This window comes from Calypte anna, chromosome 4 (genome assembly GCF_003957555.1).
Source record: "Calypte anna isolate BGI_N300 chromosome 4, bCalAnn1_v1.p, whole genome shotgun sequence".
Lineage (NCBI taxonomy): Eukaryota > Metazoa > Chordata > Aves > Apodiformes > Trochilidae > Calypte > Calypte anna.
In genome coordinates, this window is record NC_044247.1 from 7,917,535 (window position 1) to 7,930,075 (window position 12,541).

General features: G+C 35.4%; 1 protein-coding gene across 5 annotated transcripts in view; it reads right to left on the reverse strand.

The window, feature by feature from the left end:
- DIAPH2 (diaphanous related formin 2) overlaps positions 1 to 12,541 on the reverse strand; it is a 204,941-nt gene that overhangs the window by 159,340 nt on the left and 33,060 nt on the right. For all 5 annotated transcript variants that reach the window (XM_030448826.1, XM_030448825.1, XM_030448824.1 and 2 more), the window contains 8 exons: positions 11,620 to 11,728; positions 9,504 to 9,614; positions 7,937 to 8,055; positions 6,963 to 7,079; positions 5,599 to 5,717; positions 4,499 to 4,563; positions 3,244 to 3,348; positions 126 to 797 (listed from right to left, as the gene is read on the reverse strand). In XM_030448826.1, coding sequence (XP_030304686.1) covers positions 126 to 797; positions 3,244 to 3,348; positions 4,499 to 4,563; positions 5,599 to 5,717; positions 6,963 to 7,079; positions 7,937 to 8,055; positions 9,504 to 9,614; positions 11,620 to 11,728 — 1,417 coding nt within the window. The remainder of the gene's footprint in view (positions 1 to 125; positions 798 to 3,243; positions 3,349 to 4,498; positions 4,564 to 5,598; positions 5,718 to 6,962; positions 7,080 to 7,936; positions 8,056 to 9,503; positions 9,615 to 11,619; positions 11,729 to 12,541) is intronic.

Consider the following 12,541-nt stretch of genomic DNA (forward strand, 5'->3'; position numbering starts at 1 on the left):
ATAAAGAATGGAATGAACTCCTCAAACTTCATGACTACTATTAACAATCTAATGCAATTCCTAGCACATTACTTCCTTCTCCCTCAAGTGCCACTTTATGTATGGGGATATAAATATTGTAATACCTTTGACCAGTTGATTCTTTTCATTGAGACTTCCAGGTTATACTTCTTCTTCTCCTTCATCCCATGTGGTAATGCTGGTGTCACCGGGAAGGGAGCAAAAGGAATCCCTCCAAGAGGTGGTGGCAATGGAGGCCCACCAAAAGGTGGTGGTGGAGGTATTGCTCCACCAGGTAGTGGAGGTGGTGGAGGTGGTACTGCTCCACCAGGTAGTGGAGGTGGAGGTGGTATTGCTCCACCAGGGAGAGGAGGAGGAGGTGGTATTGCTCCACCAGGAAGAGGAGGAGGTGGTGGTATTGCCCCACCAGGAAGAGGAGGAGGTGGTGGTATTGCCCCACCAGGAAGAGGAGGAGGTGGAGGAGGAGGAGGTGGCCCCACTCCACCAGGTAGCGGAGGTGGTGGAGGTATCGCTCCACCAGGTAGAGGAGGTGGTGGAGGAGGAGGAGGTGGTATTGCTCCACCAGGCAGTGGAGGAGGTGGAGGAGGAGGAGGTATTGCTCCACCAGGCAGTGGAGGTGGTGGAGGAGGAGGAGGTATTGCCCCACCAGGTAGAGGTGGTGGAGGAGGTATTGCTCCACCAGGCAGAGGAGGCGGTGGAGGAGGTGGTGCATTCTCATTTGCTAGGGTTGGATGTGCTGGTCCTACTTCTGTCAGTTGACCTGTCAGGCCTGGACCCTGAAATATAAAAGAGGGATTCTTTTTATTAGAGTAGAAGTAAGGTTTAATATGAAGTTGAACCAACTAGGATGCCTTCTAGTCAACTGGACCTCAAAAAAGTGAAATGCAACTGTTCTCCTATTCAAATAAGGAGCAATAACAATAGATTATAACATTTACCAAAAACCTGACAAGTTAACTGAATAACCCAGCATTTGTATAAAAACAAATTGCTTCCACTTTGAAGAAAATTTAATAGTAGCAGTTAAGATTTAAGTGAACAGAACAGCACTTTATTTGATACCAATGCACTAAACATTTATCCCACTTAGGATATCCTGGCAAGCTAGGGTATCAGAGATGGTAGTAACCACACTGAATTATAACAACACTAATTTTTCCTCAGAAATCACTGAAGCAGCTATTGCAGTGCAAGAGGTTATAGGACCACAGTTGATCATACCTATCCTGACATCTTACTGGGGAAGGCAGGGAGAAAGTACAACAACAAAATAATCATGCTCTCTTTTAAATCTGTCTGCAGTTGTTTCTGTGGCAATAGGAGGAAAGAAGAACTGCAATACCCATTCTTGTAAGTTCTAAAAGGAACAATTAAGAGAAACAGTAGCATGTAAACCATCAGAGATGTTTCTCTGTTGATAACATGATTCCAGCCTAGTGCAAATGCCTTACAAATTTTTGTCAAGATTATCTGTTAAAAAGCAGCATCAGGAGCTATGCACAAATCACCACGAGTTTATACTGTATTTCCTCTAATTTTTAATATGCAATATAGGCTTTTCTTTTCATCTGATTTGCATACTATTTCCCTGTGTAATTATTTGCTGTTTCTGGTCTCAAAGAAGCATGAATTTATTAAAAAAAAGTCAAGCTGAGAAAAGCTTCCAAAAATAAATGCCACAGTATGGGGAACATAAGACTAGAGAAAAAAAAGGCACTGTTATCAGAAAGTTCACACTTTCTACTCTACCATTATTGTGAATGAGCTGTAATGTCTGGATGATCTGAACTGTGTTATGACTAATAATTCATCAGACTACAATAAATTTTCGGCTTTGCACAAGGCAAGTGTTTCTTTGGCCCACAGACCACTTCACAAGTTGTAATACAATAACTGGTGAACACATTAAAACAGACTGTCAAATTTCGGTGTCAGGTCCTCTTGTCAGTACTTGTAACAAAGATTAAAATCAGCAAGAACAAAATATGAACAGAAGCATCTGTGTGTGAAAACAGAGAAAGAAACCATAGGACACCACAGGTTATACAAATGATTTGTATGCACTATAGCAAAGGACACAATGAACATCAGTCTGTTAAATGCAGTGTAACATGCTTACAGTAAGATGAGATGGACAGTGATCTACACAGAGCACAGACAACTTGCCATCCTGAAAGCAGGATGATGGCAACCAGTTATAGCACATCCTCTTATTAACCACAGGCATTAGAATATCCATGATGAAGGCAAAAGGGAACAGGCAGAACTTGTCTAGCACTGAAGGAGCAGCAAAAAAGCAGGCTGAAGTGAAAAGATTAAACCATTGTATCTGTTAGTTCCTAAAGGTTTAAAAGACCTATTTAAAACCCGATTCATTGTCATTAAATGAAAGAAATACAAGAGATGTTGTGAGAGGTCAACAAGCAGCATTTTTTGTCCTGTCTGCTTCACTAGTGCTTCACTTGGAGATACAGTTCTGGAGCTTGTAAGCAAGATTCATGAGGAAATGAATGCAAGCAGATTCAGCTTTCCCTATATTAAGTATCCATACTTAATATACATACATATATTCTTAGTATTCTACATCCATAAGGTCTTGAATTTTGTTATTTTTACCCATGAGACTGGATAAAACTAGAGTAATACTCATTTTAGAAATGGCTAGTCTGATACCCATTTTAACAGAAAGAAAAAAAAAAAAGTCAGTTGCATGCACATGCTGAAAGACAGGTTTACTATGACTGCATGCACATGCTGAAATGTATGCATCTTATGCATGCACAGCTATCATGATTTCCACCTTTGCAATCCAAGTATAAAGCCTTCCGAAACAAACACTTTCTGGAAAACATACAGAAAACAAACACTTTCTGGAAAACATACAGAAAACAAACACTTTCTGCAAAACATACAGAAATAATACTGGAAAAGTATAAACAACAAGCACTGGGAGAAAGAAAAACAGGCTAAATTTCAAACCTTTTATAGGATAAGGAATGTGTTTCCTCAATAAAGCAAATACCTTTGGCAGATGTTGAATATACTACTATTTGAAAAATGTTACCTCCAGTAACTATCCTTAGTAATTTATGCTGGCTTAAAAACAAACCAATAAAACTATGTTTCAAAATTCTGACAATACACTCCTGCACAATTTACTTTCAATTATTAAAAAAAAAAAAAAATTAAACTGTGGAACTTACTGTGATTTTGTTTTATTACCTGGGCACGTAGCTGTTTGATTTCCGTTTCAAGTTCTTTGATTTTCTCTTCTCGTCTCTGTAGCTCTGTTTGTGCCTCTTGTCGAGCTGTGAACTCTTCATCAAACTGAAATGATTAACCAACACACAAGTGTTTGAACATTTATGTCCACAGTAGATATTATACTTTCAGGAATTGATCAAACACTATCTCAACTAGAGAAATAGATACACATTTAAAAAAAAAAAAAAAAAAAGTATCTTTCCAGTACGTGTTCTTCTAGTATCACATCATTTCTTCCATCAATAAGTCAAGACACAGAACCACTCAGATCCAGCTCCTTAGCACAGCTACAAGTTCAATAGGTTCTGCAATGCCAGCACAATATTGCAGACTTAAGCTTGGTACTTGAGAAAACATGTTGTATCAAGATACATTCTGCACAAACCCACCAAAAATGATAAAGCAGCAGAAGCACCAACTTCTTAAGAAATATCCCCCAAAAATTTATTACAAGAAATATATTGAGCTGCAATATTTCCCACAGGTATCATTTTAAATGCCTAACCTCTTCTGTATCTAGTAAAAAATGAGAAGTACCCATGACTGAAATAGGTTATCAAGATCCTAATAAAAAAAAGAAAGAACTGGAAGAGAAGAATGAAACCATTAGCAAAACAGGTTCCAAAATGCACTGTAAGATACCTAATGTAAACGTAAATAATAACAAAATAAATTTCTCATAGTGTAGTAATTTATCATGGGTTTTATAAGGAAAGAAAGCTGTATTTTTATGTTAGCATCTCTATGACTGGAGTCAATGCTTTTTCAAACACAGAACAAAACCGCTTTTCATTTCTTCAGCTTCTAAACCAAAGCTGGATAAAGAATTATTAAAATCCCCTCCCCCCTTTTAACCCTATACCTTCACTTTAGATATTTACCTACAAAAAAATCTTTCAGTAACCAAAATAGAAGCAAGCAGAATTTTTTCCATCAGTAATCTACAGCAGATAAATAGAAGGGGAGATATTTACAATTAAGGGCCCTCATATGCTTTTGAATTCACAGTAAGCTGGAACCTGAGTCTGACACAAAGACATAAAGCTATGCAATGTGAAAGAACATCCTGCCTATGAGATGAGCTATTTCCCACTTCCCACTAAGTTTCTGCTGTAACAAAAAAAACCAAAAACAAAACAAACAAACAAAGCCTATGGTGCTCTTGCCATGGTTCTGTTCCATATGCTATGAAGCATGATGGTTTAGGACTTACCTTTCTGGAAAATTCTGCTGCTTTCTTTTCACTCTCTTCTACTTTAGCTTTGTCCACACATGCATCTAGAATTCAAATAAAATAATACACAGAAGTCAGGGAAGATATATCACACCTCTGAGGTGCCCTCCAACCATAATTACCATGTGATCCCATGGCACTAAGTGACAGACAAGAAAATAAAATTATTTACAACGTTGATCTGACCAAGCATGTGGTGAATTATTTTGATAAACAAAATCTGTAAATATAAAAAGTATTGAGGACACAAGACCAAGATAGTTGAAGATAAAGCATTATAATTGTTCTGCCTATAGCATGCCCTTAGTTCATGCCCTTGTTAGTTGAATCTACTACTAAATCAGATGAAAGAAGAATTTTTACACTACTATGAAGTAGAAGTAATTTGAGGTTTCAAATCAGAAAACTTCCTTTCCAGAATAGAATCTAAAATCAGAAATTTCCTTTTTTCATTAAAATTATTTTGTAGGCAAGGAGAATTCAGACAGACTGTGAAGCACAGCTTTCTTCACTCAGTGGTATGAAGCACTTCACTCCTATGAAATATTTACTCCAGAGATGCCCTTGTATTTTAAGAATACAAACCAATCTTAAGAAAAGCATAAAACAACACTTATAAATGCTAATAACTGCCATTAAAATGATACAGCATTTATTCAGCTACTTCTTTCCCATCTGACATGAGCACTTAGTTTCCCAGTGCCTTAACTGATTAGTTTACCATGAACTATCCTCAAATACCTGGGAAATACTAGAGAAAATATTATTGGAATGATCCATACAACAGTTATAAATCCACCAACTAATGTTAAATTTGGTACTTGTAACAGAACTGAAACCCAAACAATTATCAACAATCAATCTTTTATTATTAACACTATTGTATTCAGATCTAAGTCAGGACAAATGTGGAAAAGAAAACATCATAAACTTCCATTATTTTATTTATGGCTGCAGGGACTGACCTGGCCTCCAAACAAATGAAAAAATTCACACAGTCAATTTAAGTTTAGACAGAAGCATACAAAGTAAAACATGCAGTTCCACGAACAATGTAAAAATGCTTATAGCATACTAACCAACAAGATGAGTAAAATCCACATCCAGTCTTCCTCTGCTTTTAAAATCTGGGTCTACACCACTGCAGGGCAATACTATCTGTGATACGCAGTCATCTATTATCTTGTAATATTGAGGTCTAACAAAGAACACATTTTACAAGATTAGAAGAACATGAAAAACTGTTTATGCAATACAGAGGGCAGAAAAAGGGAGCAATTAGCTCCATATATATGAATTATACAAGTACCAGTAAAAGGATCAAGTTAAATTCTTATTTGTACTCTGGCTAATAAAGCATAGCTGTAAATTTCCCAGAAAAATAGCTGAAGAAGTTCAGGATTCTGCAAAATATTGTGCACTTCTCATCCATCCTTTGTCAGACAAAAATCAATGAAACAAATGTCTCCAGCATTTTGAATACAGGCTGCAAGAACTACTTAGTACATTCTCAACACAGTGAATTCCATCACTGGCAACTCTAACAGTACTCAATTAATTTTTAAATTATTTCATTATTAACTTAAGTGCTTGAGATGCAGCTGAACACCACATCTAGGACGCTCTAGCATCAGAGGATCCGGTGCTCAAAATTTTTAGTTCTTACCAGTGCAAAGGATCACATCTCAATTTCACATAGCATAGAGCTCTCGAAGTAGGAAAGACTCAAACCTAAACTGATGATATTCCAAACTTGCAAATTAAAAGGGGAAAAAAATACTAAAAATTGAAAATTTCCTCGGTTATATTTGATTCTCTTGCATGTAGGGTGGACAGGGCTAGGAGCAACCTGGTCCTGTGGCAGATGTCCCTGCCCATGGCAGGGGCGTTGTAACTAGATGAGATTTAAGGTCCCTTCCAATCCAAGCCATTCTATGATCCTATGGCATCTCTTATTTTTATCATCCCAGCCCTTTAAAACACAAAATTACTACTTTAATCAAAAATTTTGTATATGTTACTTCAACACAGCTGGAGAAACTATGGGGTGCACATATAAGGAAAGAAAACACTAAAACAACAAAATATAAGGCACTTTCAATTACTACAATTACATTTCAAGTTCTTTGAAGTCATGAAGCTATCAGACTTGAATAAAGGAAAAAGTGTTCAACAAGCTAAGAGACTTTTGGGATGAAGGTGTTAGGATAAGGCTTAAGTCTTTTAAATAGGCATTATTGTATTTAACAAGACCTTTTCAGTATTAACATTGAGTATAAAGGTGAATAACATCAGCTACAGACCAACTATCCTGCATGATTATGAGCTATTCAGTTTACTAGAATCTTTACTAGATTCTACTCCCACCCCCCCAAAAAAAAACCAGAAAACAAAACAAAAAAAACCACCCAACAAAAACCTAAATCTTACAGCTGACACTTACCTGATATAGTAATCACTCCTAATGAGAAGTAAATGTTGGAGAATTGACAAGAAGTAATTTTCAGAAGCAGTGTCTTTTAATAGATTGTACAGCAGATGAAATACTTCATTCACATCAGTGCAAAGATTGTTAAGGAAATACAAGAACTTAAAAGAAAACAAAACCAAACACAAAATACCACAAAAAGAAAAGAAAACCACAACACAACCTCCATCCAACCCCAAACCCAGATCCCCAGATGATGTCAATATTATTAAAGTAAAACCTTTTAACACTCAAAACTGCTGTCCCTGTTTGTAAATATCTTTTGTCCACTACAACTATCCAAAGAAAATTTCCCCTAACAATTAAAATGTGTTTTAATAATATTCAGAAACAACGTTAAGACAACTTATTGCTATGGAATCCTGTAAACATTTCACAGAAAGCTTTAATTTTTTTTGAAGTAAGCCAGGCTATTGGCAAATATGTTTGAGTAAAGCTTTTTTTTTTCCCCCAAGAAAATTACCTATAATTACCTTTTCTTTAAAGCAACAGAATTATTTGTTAGCGATTTACATACTGAACTTACAGAATGAAATTCACAGCTTCTTCAAAACGGAAGAAAGCATCTTCAGTGCTGCAGAACCTACTACAAATTTTGTTCCAACTTTGTTATCAAAACTCTTTTTTCTTCAACCTTATAATTGCTCATGGAGTTAATTTTCTGTCTTCATATTACAAGCCAGAGTTTATCTTTGTAAATGTTGTTTATGTAAAATTAATTCTGTTCCAAATAACTTTTATATTGGAAACACAAAGTCCTGATTTTCAAAAAAAGTTGTAAGCAAAACAAAACTGGAAAGAAATCTGCATGGTAAAGTCCCTAGTAAGATACACAACTGACAAATAAACTGCCATTAAAGCATTCTAACTTACATTTAATAGCTACCAGGTGATGCAACAAGCTTCAGCACCATTTCTCTAAAGGATATTCCATTTCAGCTTTGATATCATTGAGGCGATGTGACAGTTCAATTACGTCGTCTTCTTTGTTCTCATCAAACACTTTCAGTTGAATATCAAGCTCTTCATTTTCCTTATCTTTCAAGCTCTATTTTTCAAGGCATAGTATATCTTAATTTTTCCCTTTTAAAGCAAGATTTCCCACCCTTTCAAATTTTATATCATGACAAAATGTAAGATGTTCACCTTCATAGCAGGTGTAAGCTGTAACTCAAGGTCTTATAATTGCTTAGCATTGAAAAACATCAGCACATAAAGCAAGTGTGGGCTGAAGAACAAACATCAAGCCTTCTAATTTAGTTGAGTTGTCTTAATAGGACAGAGCCAGCAACTTATGCTTGTTTATGTCAGTTTCTTTTAAAAAAATACCACAAGAATATTTCAAAGTGCATGAAAGTGCACTTAAAAAGCAACAAGTGTAAAGGAGTGTAAAGAAGGTATGCTAGCAACTGCTGCTATTAAGTTAATTATTGCATTGAAAAATACTTATAAGTAAAATATATCAATATATTTTATTGCTAGTAGTACTAAGCATTTTATTGCTTAGTAGTTGGAGCACTGAAAATGCTCTAAGACTCTACAAAGTTCTTTAGAATGATTTATTAAAATTTGTTTTACTTGCCACCTCAGTCCCCCCCCACCAAAAAAAAACCCAACAAAACCAAACCACCTAAGATTTCTAAGATTTTTTCAGGCTTTCAGATGTTCTGCATGAAATATAAGCATGTCACATAGATGTATCTACATGATAGAAAACCTAAATACATAACGTAGGAACAATTAACACATCAGGAAGAGTTTAAAAGCTGAATTTGCTAAAAATAGAAGGGTTTTATTCCTGAGAAACACTGTTGATTCAAAACTTGGTAGCTTAAAAGTTATTAAAAAAATGTAAATTCTGTTTCAGACAAATACAAGCTCTTTGTTGCTCTTTAATTTCATCTTTAGTGACAAACTGCTGAGCAGTTTAATCATACATATTCTTGATGTAAACATCACAATGGTTTCTGGGTTAAGAGCTAGAAATCTACCCCTAAGTCACAAATATTCATACACTACTACCCATTAAGGCATACTTCTGTGCAGCTGCATAAAGACATGCAGTCTCAAAGACAGTAAATTTTATTTTTTCCCCCCTAAAACACCAAATAGATTTTCAGAAGGCAGACTACAGAAAAACAGATTTCATAGAAAACAACAAGAGAAGCACATACAAAGTTAATCCAAGATTGGTTCCACAGCAGACCCACGTTCACTGCATGTACTTTGAGCTCATTATGCTAAGTTTGATGACTACTCTAATTTAATTGCCAATATATTGACTTGTTTCATCTACCATTCTGGTTTAAATAGCTCTTGAGAATCTAATTTTGCAACTATGCAGAATGAAAGTAGATTTGAATTGATAGTCCTTCCCAGGTCTGACCTTCCCTATCTGCAATCTTTCACATCTGCTCCTCTCAGTAAAACAATGTTGCTATCTTCAACAATCATAAACAGGTGAATGTGATCAATTCCTATATACAAAGGACTTACAGGCAATATTTTCTTCAGGCCACAACGTAAAAACTCATTTCTCAAGTGTATCCTGAATTCAAGCTCATCTGATGATGTGATGAGGGCATTGATGAGCTGCATACATGCTACCTGTTATCAGAAATGCAGGGAAAAACTTTCAGTATACATAGAAGGAAAAGAAATACTTTGACTATTTCAGTTTAATTATAAAATCAACTGTCAAGAGATTTATATTTATTACACAGCATACATGCAACATTACTTTGGTTAATTTAGGAAATAAAAACTTGTGTTTTCATATGGTGAGTGCTTCTGCTATTACATCATATAAAGGATGATAGTTTTATAAAGCTATTCCCACACTGCAGTTCCACATTGCAACTCTTTCTCCTCAGTGTACTCAAATTTGAAAAAAACCACCTCTTTTTACAGTAATTGAAAATTAAAGGAAAAAACCTTAAACCCCCCCCCCCAAAAACCACACAAACCCACCCATACACAGAGTAATTCACATCTACACGTCTTTTGTAGTCCTGTACAGCACTTCTGCAAACTGCTTCAGCTCTCAGGATACTGGCTGATGCTATAATTGAACAGCTGTGCACTTTAATTGATTTACTTTAAAATAGGTAGACAATAGCATAATGCCAGAAGTGCTGATACACGTTAAAAGATTAAAATGGGACTCCAGGGAAATGCCAAGTTTGGTAAAAGATGTTAACTGCTAATAGAAGTAGCACTAGAGTAGAAAAAAAAAATTCATCAAAAAATATCAATACCTGTAGAGAAAAAAAGTCAGGTAAAAGCACCCTTCCTGTTTTAATTATATTCACTATTTAGTTCTAATGGAACAGCCCATGAAGTCTTGAATTTCTAATAAAATACTCTTTGAAAGTCACTCCCTTTGTACAGCTGAATCTTTAGATAATGTCGTATCATCATGCTCGCTCGAATGATTCTTGTTATTTTACTACTATGACATGACTTAACAAGCCAAAGTACATGTCCAATCTGAAATTAATAGAGAGAAGAGGTGCCATCTGCTATGACTGCTTTGCCAGAAGAGACTCTGGCTTAATGGCTTGTGCTAATACATTACAAGTAGAGAACAATTTTGTCAGAAACAAGTTAATGAGTCTTACAATTGTACCTTTACTGCTGCCTCCGTGAGGTGTTGGGGCAGGAGTGCTGTGTGGTTGGTTCTGTTTGTTTTAAAATAACAAGGTCATGGAGTCGGAAACCAGTTCAAAATGAATTCTTTTGGGATACCATTATTAAGACTAGGATGTCATTTATAGAAACTTACTGATCACCATTAACTCATCAGCTCTTTAACAAGATCTTCTGACAGTAAACAGAGAAGAATTACAACTCGAGCTGAGACACATCCTATCTAACAATGCAAAACAGATCCACCTTCCTTCCAAGTACACCCACTCTGCCTGCAGCCTACTTTTCCATATCCTTCAGACATGTTAACTTATGGTCACAAAACTTGCATAAAACCATTATTATGAGAAGGAAATACAATCATTCTTTACTAGAATATCAGGCACTTGGGCTGTAGATAAACACAAAGTTACAGAGAAAAAAAAAAAAGGGGGGTAGGGGGGGCAACTGGAAAAAGCAATGCAACTTCAGAGTATTTATGCTTCTTTTCTAAACCCAAAAGACAGAAAGGAAGTACTGCCTCCAGCTCCTTATATTCCAATCTCTCCAGCAAAAATAACTAAAACATTTCAGAGGACGGACTGGGAGATGGATTTTTATTGGTCCATTAAACCACACAAAATTCCTGGTAATAAAAAGCTTTCACAGACTTAGTACCTGATCATTATATTTGGCATCTAAGAAAAGGAATATTACTAATTACTCCCTTTTTATTAAGGTCAAGAATTTTTAATCCTACTTTTGGGACGAGGAAGTGAGTTTATTGGTTTCAGACTATTAACAATTAGAAAATCTACTATCAGCAAGCCATTTCTACTTAATATTTCCTTTTACTGAACACTAAAGTAACGGCACTAAAAGACCATGCTGGTAAGTAATTTCAAGATGATAAAAAAATACACAGTCCTCTAGTATTTTATATTATTTCTGAGGCATTAGGAAGCATATAAAAAGGTAAACCCACCTGTAATTGTAAGAATTCATGGTTTTTCAGTCCTTCAACAATCTGAGAAAAACGTTCCCTGTTATGCCTTTCAGCAGCAGTTGTTATAGCACCTAAAAGATCACCCAGACTAAGAGAAAGATAAACTGTCAAAACCATATCACAGTCAGCTTCCTCATTTCAAAGATACTTATCCAAGTATTTACACAGCTCAAGACTTAAGTACACAGAGAATGTTATTTATCTACATTTATCTATATAAAGTTGGAAAGCTCAGAAACAAGTATTAACATAACTATAAGATTAATGTTGAATTTAAAAAAAAAAAAGGTGAATAAATCTCTACATTATTGTGACATTCAGGGAAGAAATAACCAACAGAAAAACAAACCTACCTTTGCAAGCACACACTAGATATTAGCTGATGTGCTTGAAATATAGGAATTCTAATAACTTGTCTTTTCAGAAATCAAAATGCTTTTATTTACTACATACAAGATATGGAGCTTGCTGACTTTAACCTTCAGTAAACTAAGGCATTCAATAATTCAAAATATATGTATGACAACTGTTTGTCTTTGTTTTACAAAGCTGATGGATGTGTGCTATATGGCTCCATAACTTGAACTATTTGAAAGTTGAGCTATAAAAGTAAACTTTTTGCCCCTATTTTTTTACGTTTAGGTAGAGATGACATTTTAATAAAATCCGTAAATATATTTATTTCTATCTTATTAATATAACCTTCTTAACTAAAAAAAAGCCTTAAAATGTGCTGCTGAATCAGTAATTTTTTATTAATGTACTAAGTTCATCTTCCCTTCTCGGGGAGTCTGTCCCAGTCTCCATCTTACCCACAATAACTGGCTCAGCAGTGCCACATGCTAGGACACATTGCTCTAAATTTTCTTTAAATCTGACAGTTGTCATTGTTGCAATTAGA